At 35.4% G+C, this 14,711-nt stretch overlaps 1 protein-coding gene across 1 annotated transcript in view; it reads left to right on the top strand.

Moving 5' to 3' along the window:
- Positions 1-14,711, top strand: part of NBEA (neurobeachin) — a 693,804-nt gene that overhangs the window by 458,282 nt on the left and 220,811 nt on the right. Inside the window, exon 39 of the mRNA XM_039251874.1 lies at positions 13,580-13,723. Within this exon, the coding sequence (XP_039107805.1) occupies positions 13,580-13,723 (144 nt within the window). The remainder of the gene's footprint in view (positions 1-13,579; positions 13,724-14,711) is intronic.

Below are 14,711 nucleotides of genomic sequence, written 5' to 3'. Positions count from 1 at the left end.
TTAACAGTGCTTTCTTTTATATATGAACAAATAATCAAAACTGGATATATTTTCAAGAAGATACAGAGGACAGTAATTTTGTTTCATACTGACTTTGAAAAGCTTTCTTTTCCATTTCATTATTAAAACTTTTGGTTGACCTTTTTCTGTGGGAAAACATTCTTAATACTGATGAAGTTTTCAATGCTTCTTAGTAATACTAATGAGTTGAATAATTTATGAGGTTGTTATGCGCAAAAGATTTGGTGTGATTTGATATACTTTCAGCCTTGGTGTTGGAATGTGATTAATAAAAACCTGGAGGCATGTAATTTTTTCCTAATGTTTAATGTTCTAATTTTGTACATATTAAATATGTTATTCAAGTATTTTCAAATAGTAAAATTTCATAAAAGTGCAAATTTAATTGATTAGTTGGAATTTGACAGTCCATAAGGAGGAATATAAGGAAAATAGTTTAAACTCGTAAATTCATCTTCTGACCTGCAGGATTTTCTTCTTTAGGGCAAATTAGCTAATGGGGAAATGATTGAAAAGGAAGGGTTTTGTGTATTTATGTGTTTAAATAAAACCTAGTCTAGTCAGTTTCTGGTGCATTTCTGGTGCTTAAAGATTATGCTGTCAAAGGATAGTATAAAATCTTAATAAGTTTGGTTGTCTTTGTTGACTGTCAATTATCATTTAGGATTCTGTTTCTCTTCCATAAAATTATAGTGGAACAATGTTTCATCAAAGCCTGGGATCGCAAGCTCCCCATGTCTGTGATCAAAGACATCATCTTAAATAGGTCTGATCAGGCATCGCAAAACAGGGCAGACTGCTTCAGCTGGAAGAAAAAAAAACATAGAGCAAAGATGACAAAGTTAATCAGTCATTTCTTTGGCAATAAATAATAAGATATGCTGAGAACTGCAAATGAGAACATCCTTAGGTTCCTCAGAGATGTGTCTGCTTAACACCTGATTTATCTAAGCTTGTGAAGCCATCAAGATATGACCTTGATGAATAAAAAGCAGCCCTGTAATGAATCTGGAATTAAATTAGTTTTGATGGTATATGCATGGGTACTATAATGTGCTACTTGCAGAAATAAGAAAAGCACTTGAGGCTAAAAATACTAACACATCTATAAAAATTGTTGAGAAAGAAGCTAATTATCTGACTTCCTTTTAAGAGTTTAGTTATTATCATATTTGAGAAATATGATTTGATTTTTTTTACTTAATCTGTTGTTTGTATTATGTAGAAATGCTCACAAACATCTTATTACTGTTCATCAATAACTCCATTTTAATTGGTGTATTATTAATTGAATCTCCATATCTTGAATAAATGAGGTGATCTGATTATGGTTAAAAGAATTCACTGAAAGTTAATGATGTAAACTCTTCTAAAAGAGGAAGAAAAAGACATGCAAGGAATCGTCTTTCAGCTCTTTTTTATGCCAGTGTCATATTTTAATATCAGAACATTGTCTTTACCTTTTCATTTTTATAGTCCTTTAAAATAATTAAAACAGATTATATAAATGCTATTATAAAATATGCTTATCAAATGCACTTTACAGACTTTATATAGCATTTTTGTATCAACAGATGTTCTAATTACAACTCCCCTGTTTTTGCACTGAACATTCAGATTGTAGGCTTTAAACAGGTTCAGCAGAATCAAGTAACTATTAATTCAGAAACATTTACTGAATATCTTCTCTATGCCAAGCATTTGCTAGATGCTGGTTTTGAAGCTGGAAACAGTTTCTACCCTCCAAGAGCACGTAGTTTAGTGCTTTGTAACAGGGTGGAAGTGGGGGCCTGTTACCGGCATCTACTAACTAGAGACTACTGCTAAAGTCACGCACAGGACAGCTTCCCTAGAAAGATGACAACAGAAATCCAGCCCGAAATGCCACTAATACCTGGGTGGAAAAATCCTGGTGTACTGGAGAGAAACAGTTATCAGAGAGAGATACAAAGTTCGCAAAGGAGCACAGGGGAGAGAGTGACTAACCGTGAGTCTGACGGGTTGGAGTAGGCTTCATAGAAGTAATTACTTAAGATCTGTCTTGAGAGAAGATGAGGAATTTACCAGGTGAGCCAGGAATGGCAGAGGTAATATCAGAAATTACCAAGACAGGAAGGCATAACTTATTCCTTTGAATGGCCACAATATTTGACATTTTATGATAGGCCCCTATGTAAAAACTTCACAAAATGTTTAACTTTAAATGTATCATATTCTGAGGGAAAAAACCATTTGAAAACAAGAAATGATATCTTCTGTTCCATTTAGGGGATCCACATTAATTCACTTCTATGTACTTAGTTGCTGATGTTTATTGAATTGATAGTCAATTAACTTCAAGGTATACATACAGTATTATAGCCACGTCTTCCATCATTTAAAGCATAGTTTTGAAGTATAGGATTTCTGTGGAAGAGGTCTACATGGTATGTAGTATTTTTAAATTCTGAAATGTATTTTTTATGCCTACATCTTATTTCCACTTAGAACATCGAAGGCTGTTTAAGATAGGGAGCTGACAAAATTATATTACTGCTGAGTGGCATAGAACTGTCCATAATGTTATTTATATGCTTTCAGACTAATTTTTCATAAAGTGTATACACAATTGCATTTATAAGTAATTACAGTGCACCATGATAAGTATTTTTGTTGACATATATTAAAATGCTATCTGAGCTTAGTGAAGGGGGTTGCCTAACTGAAGAAATACATTTTAGCCAGACTTGAAAGGATAAAAGGGGATGTTCACAAGCCAGTAAGTGCAATGGTAGCAATGTGGAGAGAAGGACCGCACTGTACAACATCATGTGTCCAGGGGATGGAAAATGGTGCTCTGTGATGGAGCACAGGATAGCGGGGGACACTGTACAAAATCAGGCTGGAAAGCCTGTTTGAAGCCACATTGTGAAAGGATTTGTCAACAGAGCCATTAAAGGATTTTCATTGGAGAAAATTACAGACCAAAGAAGTTATGTGACGTATATGTGGTAGAGAGAACAAAAACTCAACCAAAATACCATTCTCTTACTATATAGTGTGTTGCTGTAGGTACGTTTGGAATTCTCCTAACTTCAAGAGCATGATTGAACTTGAACTTAGCATGATTGAACTTGGAAATTTACCTGTTAGATTTTGGTTACTCTTGTAGCCTACAGATGAACTTAGTGTCGTTCACAGAATGTGCTTCACGTGTCCTGTACAAAAACGTATTTTAAAATGTTCTGAGGGGCGGGGTGCCTGAGTGGCTCAGTCGGTTAAGTGTCTGACTTCAACTCAAGTCATGATCTCCTGGCCCATGAGTGCTGACAACTCTGTACTCTCTTCTTTAGTCTCTCTCTCTTTCTCTCTCTCTCAAAAATGAATAAAAGTCTTAAAAAGATTTTTAATGTTCCCTGGGGGCACCTGGATGGCTCAGTCAGTTAAGCAGCCGACTGTTGATTGCAGCTCAGGTCATGATCTCACGGTTTGTGAGTTCAGCCCCACATCTGGCTCCATGCTGGCAATGTGGAGCCTGCTTGGAATTCTCTCCCCACTTGTCTCTCTGCCCCTCCCCCTGTTCATGTGTGCTTTCCCTGTCCCTCCCTCCCTCCCTTTCTCCCCCCTCCCTCCCTCCCTCCCTCTCTCCCTCTCGAAAATAAACATTTAAAAAATAAAATGTTCTGAGTGTTTAAAGGTGCTTTAAATAACCTATATCAACACCATCTCTTAGCTATTCCATTTTTTTATAATCAAGTAGAAATTTTTATCAGGTTTTTTTCTTCCATATTTCTGAGCCACTTGTTTATCGAGCCAAAATATCTCCTTCTCCCATTTTCCAGAATTTTGAAGTAAATTTTCCACACTGAATTTTGTGACAGACTTTTAGAAGAGAAACCAACCATCATTCCCCAGGTTAATGCCACCCCCTGCCAGAGGAAATGTGCCCACCCTCTCAGCCCTCGTTTCAGTTGCCAGATTCATCTTTCATCCCTAGAGTTGTCAAAAGTTTCTTCCTTCCATTCTACTCCTCATCTGCCATCTACTTTTGACTCACGATGTAAGGTTTCTTTAGTCCTTCCTTCCTTCCTTCCTTCCTTCCTTCCTTCCTTCCTTCCTTCCTTCCTGAAAAGAAATATGCTCATTGTAGAAAATCTAGAAAATGCCAGAAAAGTACAAAACAAGAGGGGAAAATCCCTCTTTGACAACCATGTAAAGCAGCTGTCTTTGCTGTTTTTGATGGCTTTATTCATGTTTGTCTTTTTCTAAGCATACTTTAGCATAGGAACCAAACACTATGCTATGTACTCCAATAATCACAAAGATGAAAAATGCATCTCTCTGCTCTTTATGATATTTAGAGGGTTCCAAACTGCCCCAAGTTTTCTATGTATTTTAGCATTCTTTCCACAAGTAAAGTGCGCCATGTGACTTTTAATGTAATAAAATCCTAGTTCAAATATTTCAAAATTACCCTAACTTCATGGTTAATCAAAACCCAACCAAGTAATATCAAGTCTAAAATGCACAGGGATTCTACATTTTCCTGTATATTCTTAAAATATGGTTTATCAGATTTCCTTTAGAAAGCACGGAATGCATTTTTCTACATTCACTCCGTTAAGAAACTTATTAAGTTAGCACTTGATACTTCTATAGTGCCGCGCTTAAATTCAATAAGATTTTCTTGCACCTTTTTAATTGCATTTTTTTCACTTTAAAATGCTGCTTGAGGATATCCCCTTTGTTGGTCGGCTCTAAGAAATATTGCTTACATATGAATATTTTGAATTAGGAATAAATGAAATTCCATTTTTGCTGTCAGAACCAAATTGTAAAAATGCATTGCATGTCTTGGAAAATCAGTATACTCTATTAGCAGGCCTGTCAATATAAAAAGTGCATTCCATTTCCACCTCTTGCTCTAATAACCTTTTCTGTGTTACTCTGCGGCAGTTCACATAATCAGAGTATATTGTCAGCTTACTGGAGTTGGGGAAGCATGAAATGAAAATCACGTTAATATTGATCCAATTCTTTTACTTGCAAGTGTCCTTGATGTCCTTTTCCACTAAGCAATAACTGTTGATGTTAGGTAGCCATTTTCTTATTTTATTTCATATAGTCCAGTAAATCATTTACAAGCATAACTAATCTAAATAAGAATTTGCCGCTTAGAACAATTTCTGTGAACACTTTATCTTAATTAATACCCCATATTGCTAATTCTCTACTTCACTATACCCCTGAATATTTTCCTTGAGCGTTCTAGAGAACAACCTACCTGCAGATACAACATTTGTTTAGTTTAAAACAAAGTCTGTGCAAGTTCTTCATTGGTAAAAACACAAAGGATGCAGCACTCTAATTTTATGTGATGTAATGATGTGCTAAGATGGACCATAAGTAACATAATTATTGATTCAAGCGAGGATTACCATTTCTGAATCAAGTTGAATATAAATTTGAAGCTGGTATCTTGGCTTTTTAGTTTTATGGTAGTTTAGATAATATGTATATTGGATTATTCAATATATTCTTAGGCAACAAAAATGAAGTGGGAGCCACAGTTAAATCTAATGCATTCAGACTAAAAATCCACAACGAAGAAAGGAGGGATTTGATGTCTGAATGGCATGGATTTTTTTAATCTATATTTATTAAATGTAGTCAATAACCACTCAGATATTTACTTAAAGTGTGTTTGAAACAGCAAATAGAAACTGTCAATTTGAATAGAAAGAGTCTGTTTCATTTGTGAAACATACTTGCTTTCATAAAATGATACTGTGTTAATGAAGGGAATCTCCTGATTCAATACCAGGTATAAAAGAGAGAAAAGGTACTGGAGATTTTTAGTCATTCTTTTTAGTAGTGTTTTTATACTGTATCACTAACAGTTTTTTATCATTAGGATATTTCCATTGCAAAGTCTGGGTTTTTTTTTTTTTTAATCCTGTTCTTTATAAACCATGATTTTTTTAGTCCTTAGGTCAGCAATATTTATGTTTGTTAATGAAAGAAATACTATGTCTGTGCTATAAAGTCAAACACAAAATTTAATTTTGAATTTAAAGTATTTACAAAGAAAAATATTTACTTTAAATATTTTTAAAAATATATTATGGTTAAGTGTTATATATATGTATCTACTGCATTTATATTAAGGTCAGCATAAAATGTTTTTGAGTCGTATGTTTCTCAGCATAGTAAAAATTTCACCTTATTTGAAAAGTTCAAAATTATAATGTTCTCAGTAATATATTGATTCATATATATTATTGCATGGTAGCATGTCACCATACCTAATAATATTAGGTGAGAGGTATATTTATCTTAAAATCTTTTCCTTTTGGTGAAAATTCAACTTAGAGTTACTAAAAGGACTGTTCTATAAAAATATCTGTTCTGATTTCAGCTTTAATGAGGAAATATAATCTTTATTTTAAAATATCCCAAGAAATTTATAAAGTATTAATACTTCTAAAAGAAAGCATATACATTTGAAAATGAATTGCAGCATTTTTTTATTACTGAGGTATAATTGACATTGAGTGGAAGTTCTTTTGTTTTTGTTTTTTTTTTTTTTGAGGGGCGGGAAAGGGCAGAGGAAGAGGGAGAGAGAGAATCTTAAGCAGGCTCCACGTCCAATGCTGAGCCCAATGCAGGACTCAAACTCATGACCATGAGATCATGATCTGAGCTGAAATCAAGAGGCAGATATTTAACTCACTGAGCCACACAGGCACTCCTGAATTGAAGCATTTTATCTTATTTTCATAAGAGCAGATTTTGCCAAAACACATTTTATAAGCCAGAAGTACTGTAAAGTGGTGTATACTGAAAAGAATCCCTTTTTCACAAAAGAATGTCATCTTGTGAAACTGACTTCCAGATGTTTAGAAACATTAGAATTTTTCCTGATGTTACATTTGGATGAAATTGAAATGATACTTGAAATTGAAATGGAAATGAAATTTCCATTCTGCCCATTCTCTTCCAATGATGGAGACATATATATGAAATGCATTACCTACATATAATACTCTAAAGCAAATTCTGATGTGAACTTCGTTTAGAAAGCTTGTCTTTTCCCTCGAATATCTAAGGTATTAACAATACTTATATTATTAAAATACAAACTACAAAATCAAAAACTCATGTCAAATACATTGATGCTTGTGTAGTTTTCTTTAATAATATCTTTAAATGAATATTATGGTTATTGGGAGAAAACTATTTTTAATGTAAGCTGTTTACATTCCATTCAATTTCACAAACACTTCATGGCACCTGTCTCCAAGCTATCCTTCCTGGCTTCAGGGAGCATCCAGCCAGTGGAGGAGTTGAAGGCTCAGACTGCATTTTAGTGAATATAAACAGAGTGATGACAGCATGGCGGGGGGGGGGGGGGTAAGATTAATCCCTACTGAAGGAAGGGAAACATTTATTTGTTGAATACCTGTTGTTTGTTAGGCATTCTGCTAAGACCTTAGATGCGTGAATTATCTTGAGGGTTTTTTGGTTTTTTTTTTAATCCTCACATCAGCCTGGATTCTTTTTTCTCCTTTGCATAAATCTTAAAACCATTATTATAAACAATAAAACACTGGCTGTATTCTTTTTCAATTTTAAGTTATAGGCTTTGTAAACTCTTTTAATACTCTCTTGCTAATTTTTTTATTTTACCATAATTTTAACAAACATTTTTGAAAGCTTATTATATAAATAAGCTTCACACATTTTAAAGTATTTTAGTATAAACTGTCTCATTTTAACATTGCAATAATCCTGTGGAGTTTGGTTGATAGATACCTATTCCTCCTTCACAGGTTGAGAAACTGAAGTTAAGAGATTGGTCTAAATATGTTTTTAATCTTCATACATGTTAGAGGGAAAAATAAAGTAGGAATATAAATCTCATAGTCCAGCTTCTTCATTTCTGAAGAATATGTCCTATAAATATTCATATATGTCCTGTAAAGATACCAAGCTAGTGAAATAGTGAGGTTAAATAAGTAGGGACCAGATCATGAGTCATAGATCATGTATTTAATTGTACAGATCAAATAATATTGAAAATGTGTTCTTATATTAGTAGATTTAAATTAGATAGGTAATAGATACATAAACACATACATATGTCATTTTTAATAAAAAAGTCATATTTTTATGCTCAATTCAAAATAAACAATAACATAAAACTGGTAAGAAGCTTATGCTAAAATTGGCTTATTATGAGTTTATATCTTTTCTCTGTGTGCATTAGCCACATATATATAATTTATGGCTTACCTATAGCTGTAAATTACTTTTTATCTTTGTTAGTATAGATGTTTTAGAGCTGTATAGAATATGTATCAAATAATTCCTGAAACAAATAAAATACTAAGTGGTCTTTTTTTTTCTTTATTTTAACTATTTATATTTATCAATTAAAAAAGGGTGTGATGGGCAAATAAAATAACTTCTTTGCCTTGATTGTCCTGACTCCCTAGACGGACATGTTCCCTGAATATTATAAAAATAAGTTAATGTCTTCAGTTTGTCATTTCTATATTTTAACTTATTTAAAAGATAATAATACATTATAGTAGTAATATTAAAGTATAGAAACAATACTAGAAGCATTTTAGCTCTCGTTACTTCAGTTTTAAAATATACTGTGTTTCACATGGATCTTGTTTATTAAAGTAAATTTAATGAAAGAGGAGCTTTATTTAGGTTCATATAACACATTATTCTACATGAGATAACATTTTCACATACAGCATTTTCAAACATGTATATTTACTAAGAAATCTAATGGATATAAAATGTCTTCCTTTCATGGTTATTCATAACACAATGTGGAAAATAATGTAAGAGTAACTTTGGATATGGATTAATCTATAAGTTTTTCTTAATTTCTGAGCCTTTCCAATTTTTGGCATTTAGAGGTTCTCTTAGGAAATAAGTATACATGTGTTTACTATCCAATTTTGCACATAATTCACATTTTCAAATCTAAGTAGGGAGTTCTGGTGGTTTGTAGTATTCGCTTGTTAATTTCTTGATGAATGGCTAAAGAGGCCAAGAAGTGCACTCAGTCCAACATGTCTTCTGAAGACAGATGATCTCAAATAAATTCTCTTCCCAATCAGATTTTGATTTGTTGGGTGTTAAACCAATTCTTTCTAAGGACAGTGTTTATAAGCCTTGTAATGAGACAGCCCTTTGAGACCTTACCTCTTTTTGCCTGTAATTTTGATGAATGAAACTCTAATTCACAAAAGATATTGTGATTGAAAAGCACCTTTGGATCTTGTACGCTTTAATTTAGATAAATGTTTGGTATGATTCCATAAAATCAGGAAGTTTACTGAGCTACAAACTGATAACACTTCAACAGGGATGGGAAGTTCGCGCTGTTGGTATGGATTAGTTTAGTATATATCTTTTAAAGACATAATTGTTTTACTACTTTAAAACCAGAGATGATAAAATTGAAAGCCTAATATGCATTTCAGAGTTTACCTTCCTTTGACTACATTTACTTGATTTGTAGATTTTAATTTTAATAACATAAGAGTAATGTAAAGCTTTTTTTAATGACAAAGCAGATTAAACATGATTGTGTACAAGGTAAAACATGTTTTATCCGGCTGACTCATACTTAAAGAGTTTAATTGATTATTTCATGTAAATAACCAAGTTATGTAATACACAGATTCTCCAGTTTGCACCCAAATTGGAGGCAAATCAATAAGAATCTCTGAGAAATCTTAGGAACTTCAGATTAAGAAATATCCAGAGGTGACTTTTATGTCTCAGTTCACCCATTTGTTTAGCCTTTATGAGGACCTGCTTCGTTCCCGGCAGGGTGCTGAGAACTGAGGCTATAAAGACAGAAACATGTTGCCATTGATCAAGGAGCTTTCGGGCTGTGTGGAGACCATAAGCCAACAACCAATTGCAATACCTGTAACTCCAGTAGTAGGATTTGTCAGGGTGGGGGAAGCCTAAAGGAAAGAGCACACAAACTTACCTTAAGAAATCAGAGAAGAGGGGCGCGTGGGTGGATCAGTCAGTTAAATTTCTGATTCTTGATTTCCCCTCAGGTCATGATCTCATGGTAGTGAGATCTAGTCCTGGCTTTGGGCTCTGCACTGGATGTGGAGCCTGCTCTCTTCTTCTCTATCTGCCCCTCCCTGCTCATACTTGTGCTCTCGCGCGCGCGCTCTCTCTCTCTCTCCCCCCCCCCTTCTCTGTCTCTCAAAAATAAATAAATCAGAGAAATCAGAGGGTCTCCTAGGTGGCTCAGTTGGTTAAATGTCTAACTCTTGGTTTCAGCTCAGGTCCTGATATCATAGTCTTGTGAGTTTGATCCTGGTGTTGAACTCTGCACTGACAGTGTGGAGCCTGCTTGGGATTCTCTCTCCCTCTCTCTCTGCCCCTCCTCTCCTCGCACTTGCTCTCCCTCTAAAAAACAAACAAGTAAATAAACAAGTCAGAGAAATCAGAGGGGTGGCTCAGTTGGTTAAGCATCAGACTCTTGGTTTCAGCTCAGGTCATGATCTCATGGTTTCATGAATTTGAGCCAAGCCAGGCTCTGCTTGGGATTCTCTCTCTCTTTCTCTCCCTTTCTCTGCCTCTCCCCTACTTGTGCTGACTCTGTCTCTCCCAGAAATGAATAAATAAGTTTTTTAATAAGAGAAATCATAGAAAGGAACACAGAGTGGGTAGACTTGAACTCATTCAGCATATGTTTGTTACCAGGCACAGAGGCTACAGAAATGAGGCCATAATTTAGTGGAAATGACAAACACATAACAGATAACACCTGTACAGTGTAGTTGAATTCTGTGTAAGCTGTGAGAGCACAGAATGGTTGGCTAGGAAAGGCACCTAAAGAAGGGAAGTTTGAAAGATCAAATAGGAATTAGACCGCCAAAGGAGGAAGGAAGGGACATGCCTTTCAGAGGGAATAATCCTAACCCTGGGTGAAAAAGTCTGAGGAGATATTTGGAAGTTATAACTGGTTCAGTATTGGTGATGGGGGAGTAAGAAAATATAATACAAAACTGGTGATGAGGATAAAAGGCCTAGACCAGCTGTACTAAGGAGTTTAGATTTTGACTCCTCTATCATATAAGACTTTGCATTGAATGTTGTTGATTGGGAGGAGTTAATAAACAATATTTAACAGGAAATATCAATTTATTTTTGCTTTGTAATAATCCCTCTGACGAAAATATGGCATATAGAGTGAATATGGGAGCTATTGAAGACCTCCAGTAGAAAATAATAGGAACCTGAGCTGAGGACATGGCAGTCACCTTCTAGGATGACCCCCCGGTTTGTGGCTTAAGTAAGTGCGTGTATCAAAATAGTGAGAGGTGGAGAAGCCATAGATGATTCATTCAGTTAGGGAAATGTGGAATTAGGAACATCCAGCTGCAGATGTCTAATAGAAATATGGCTATAAAGACCTCAAGAGAGGCTTCTCGGTTATTAATCATTGGATTTGCGTCTTTTGTTCTCAGATGATGCAAGCTCTGAGCCATTCTCAAATTAAGTTACTACCCAAGAAGCAAACAAGTTATAAAGATAGCTACCCCCAGAAGAGTTCTGTTTTACTGGCTTTATATCACCAAGAAACCAAATAAAATTAAGATAAGATTCTGGAGCATTCAGTAATCAGTCCTCAAGCTTTTATTCCAGAAGTAAGAATCATCTGTGAGCCTGTGAAAGAATAAACATATAACCCATTTAATGCTCCTCACCTCCCATAGCATTGATTCGCAATAATACTGTTTGTTTCTGTAGTATTTACCAAAATATATATTAACAAATCTATTACTTTATGCTGTTGAGCTGTTATGTTAACCATGCTTTTTAAATGCCATTATCCAGTAAGAGCAAGGATAACAGACTGTACCACTCTGGCAGTGACATTCTACAGCGCTATTATGCCATGACCGTGTTCCTCATGTGTTTTTTATTCCTCTATGTGCTCCTTTTGAGCCAGCTTATTAACGTCTTAGCAAACAGAATTGGCTCTGAGTCACTGACAGAAAGAAGTGTGTAAGTTGCAATGAAAGAGGCTACCCTTTTACCATGCAGCTCAATGTACTTCTGAGGAAATGGTTGAGCAGATACCACGGGCATTCAAGGACTATTATTATGGAAAGTCTTATATTGAGCCTGGGCGAATGGACCAAAAGTATTGTTAATTGTTCACTGTGGAGAATTTTGGCCAAAATCGTGATAAGGTTTGGAGAGTGACTGCACGTGGACCCAAATACCATAACAGCGCCTAGAACTCTGATGTGACCCTATCATGCAAGAATTACGTATTAGGCTCCCATTTTCAGGTATATTTCCACCTTGCCTAATGAGATTGTAGGTGTTTTCCTAGGAAATGCTGCTTCCTTGAAGGCTATATGCTAATACTACAGCTAGAACACATTACATTTTCTTCCAGAAGAAATTCCCACTTCAAGTGATAAGAAATAGAGGTATTTTTTAGCTATATATATATGTTTACTTGGTATTCAGATTATTTTAGAGTCATCATTACCTGCCAAAGCAGGTGGCTGAAGTGGCTATTCTTAAAATATTGAAATATAATATTGAATTATATCTGTTAAGCAGTCAAATCCATGAGGGATTCAAATGCATTGAAATTTTTAACCTTAACTGATTGACATGTTAATGCTAGGTCTGCTTTGGCTATATTTCCATTTTTCTAACTTACTTTGCTTTTATATATTTGGCCTTCTGTACTATTTTACATAACAAAATAAGGCTATCAGTTTGGAAAAACTATTGATTTCACTAACTGTTAATAGCCCCTGGGCAGCACATTCCATGTCTACACTATTACTAGTGTTGGCAGCTTCCCATTAACAACCACTCTTCTCTTTAGATGTGGATGCGTCCTTGTTTTCTTCATACTTAACTACTTTCATAAATGATCTGATCTGGGTGCCTGGGTGGCTCAGTCAGTTAGGTGACCAGCTTCAGCTCAGGTCACGATCTCACAGTTTGGTTCATGAGTTCAAGTCCTGCAATGGGCTACAGAGCCTGCCGCTCTCTGCCCCTTCTTCACTTGCACACTCTTTTACTCTCTCAAAACAAATAAACTTGAAAATTTTAAAAAAATGATCTGGTTTAATGATTATCCAATTCACACAAAAGTACAATTGTGTAAAAGTGTGTACTTTTATATATCAGAAAGCCAAGTTTGTGGTAAGTGCAGATTTTTTATAGAAAGTGGTGATATTAGAGCCCCAAGACATGGATGTATTGAGTCCTTTCTCTACCCCCAGCCAACTCCTAGGTCTCAATGAAGCATGAACTTTCTCGGCCTGTTTCCTCATCTGTAAAATAAGGGTAGGTGATTACACCCCCCCACCTTTCTCAGAGCTATTCCAAACACCAAACCAGATAAAGAAGCTAAAAATGTTCTCTGATTCTGTAATTGTAAAGTCATATGTAAATGCAGCATAAAATTGTAAGAAAGCAATAGGTTGTTTTTATTACAAAAGGCAAACGATCATGATCACCCATATTATTATATTTTGGTCATTATTAGGCACTGAAGAAGATGTGGTGAAGTCCAAGAAGACCTTCAGAAGTCAAGCAACAGTGAATCAGAACACAGAAACAGAACTGATGCTGGAAGGAGATGATGATGCGATCAGCTTGCTGCAGGAGAAAGAAATCGACAATCTTGCAGGTAAATGTGTAAATATTTTTATTCTATTTGTTAGAAGTAATAAATACACACAAAGTTCCTGAATTAGATCTATCTTCTGGTGAATGAGTTTGTATCAGTCGTTGGAATGAGGCTTAATCATGTGAACATTAATAATTTACTTGATCTCATTTCTAATATTGGAGAGAGGTACATACCAAACAAAAATGTATTTTACTACTAATAATTGAATACTGTACCTACTTTCTTTGTAATAAGGAGCAATGTTTTAATATAAGAGAGAGAGGGTATCACGTGAATTGTCCTATCTAACTTCCTAAATAATTGGAAGGGGTGACAGAATGCTAGACTCATCGACTTACATGTGACTCTGACACGCTAACAGCTATGAAGGACGGTCGCCTCAGCCAGGAGGCCATCGGGTTTGCCATTTTCTCTCCTGTTGTCACTTTTTGTAATTCCCCTCCCATTTCTTGTTTTTTCTTGTTTTTTTTTTCTCTATCCCCGCGCTGCTAATCCCCACATTCTTTCACTACCTGCCTTCAGTTTTCATCTTGTCCTGTGTTGGTCTACGGTCAATTTAGAGCAGTATCTGCAATGACCATGTGAGAAATGGATATCTCAGAGTGTTGACCTATAACCTAGTTTGGGTTTTAAACTATCTTTTGAGAATCTGATGAAAACAGATTGCTTCGTGAAGGTGCACATATAATTTTGTACACAATTTCAGAGGGTTCACTGACCCTTGGAAACCAGTCCACAGAATCACCCTGGATCTCAAATTAAAAACGCCTGCTTTAGAGTCTCAAGGGGCACCTGGGTGGTTCAGTCAGTTAAGCATCCAACTTTGGCTCAGGTCATGATCTCATGGTTCGTGGGTTCGAGCCCCGCATCGGGCTCTGTGCTGACAGCTAGCTCAGAGCCTGGAGCCTGCTTCTGATTCTGTGTCTCCCTCTCTTTCTGACCCTCCCCTGCTCATGCTGTCTCTCTTTCTCTCTTAGAAATAAAT

Source organism: Hyaena hyaena, unplaced genomic scaffold (genome assembly GCF_003009895.1).
Source record: "Hyaena hyaena isolate Hyena2069 unplaced genomic scaffold, ASM300989v1 scaffold_398, whole genome shotgun sequence".
NCBI lineage: Eukaryota > Metazoa > Chordata > Mammalia > Carnivora > Hyaenidae > Hyaena > Hyaena hyaena.
This window is presented reverse-complemented; position numbering and strand designations above follow the sequence as displayed.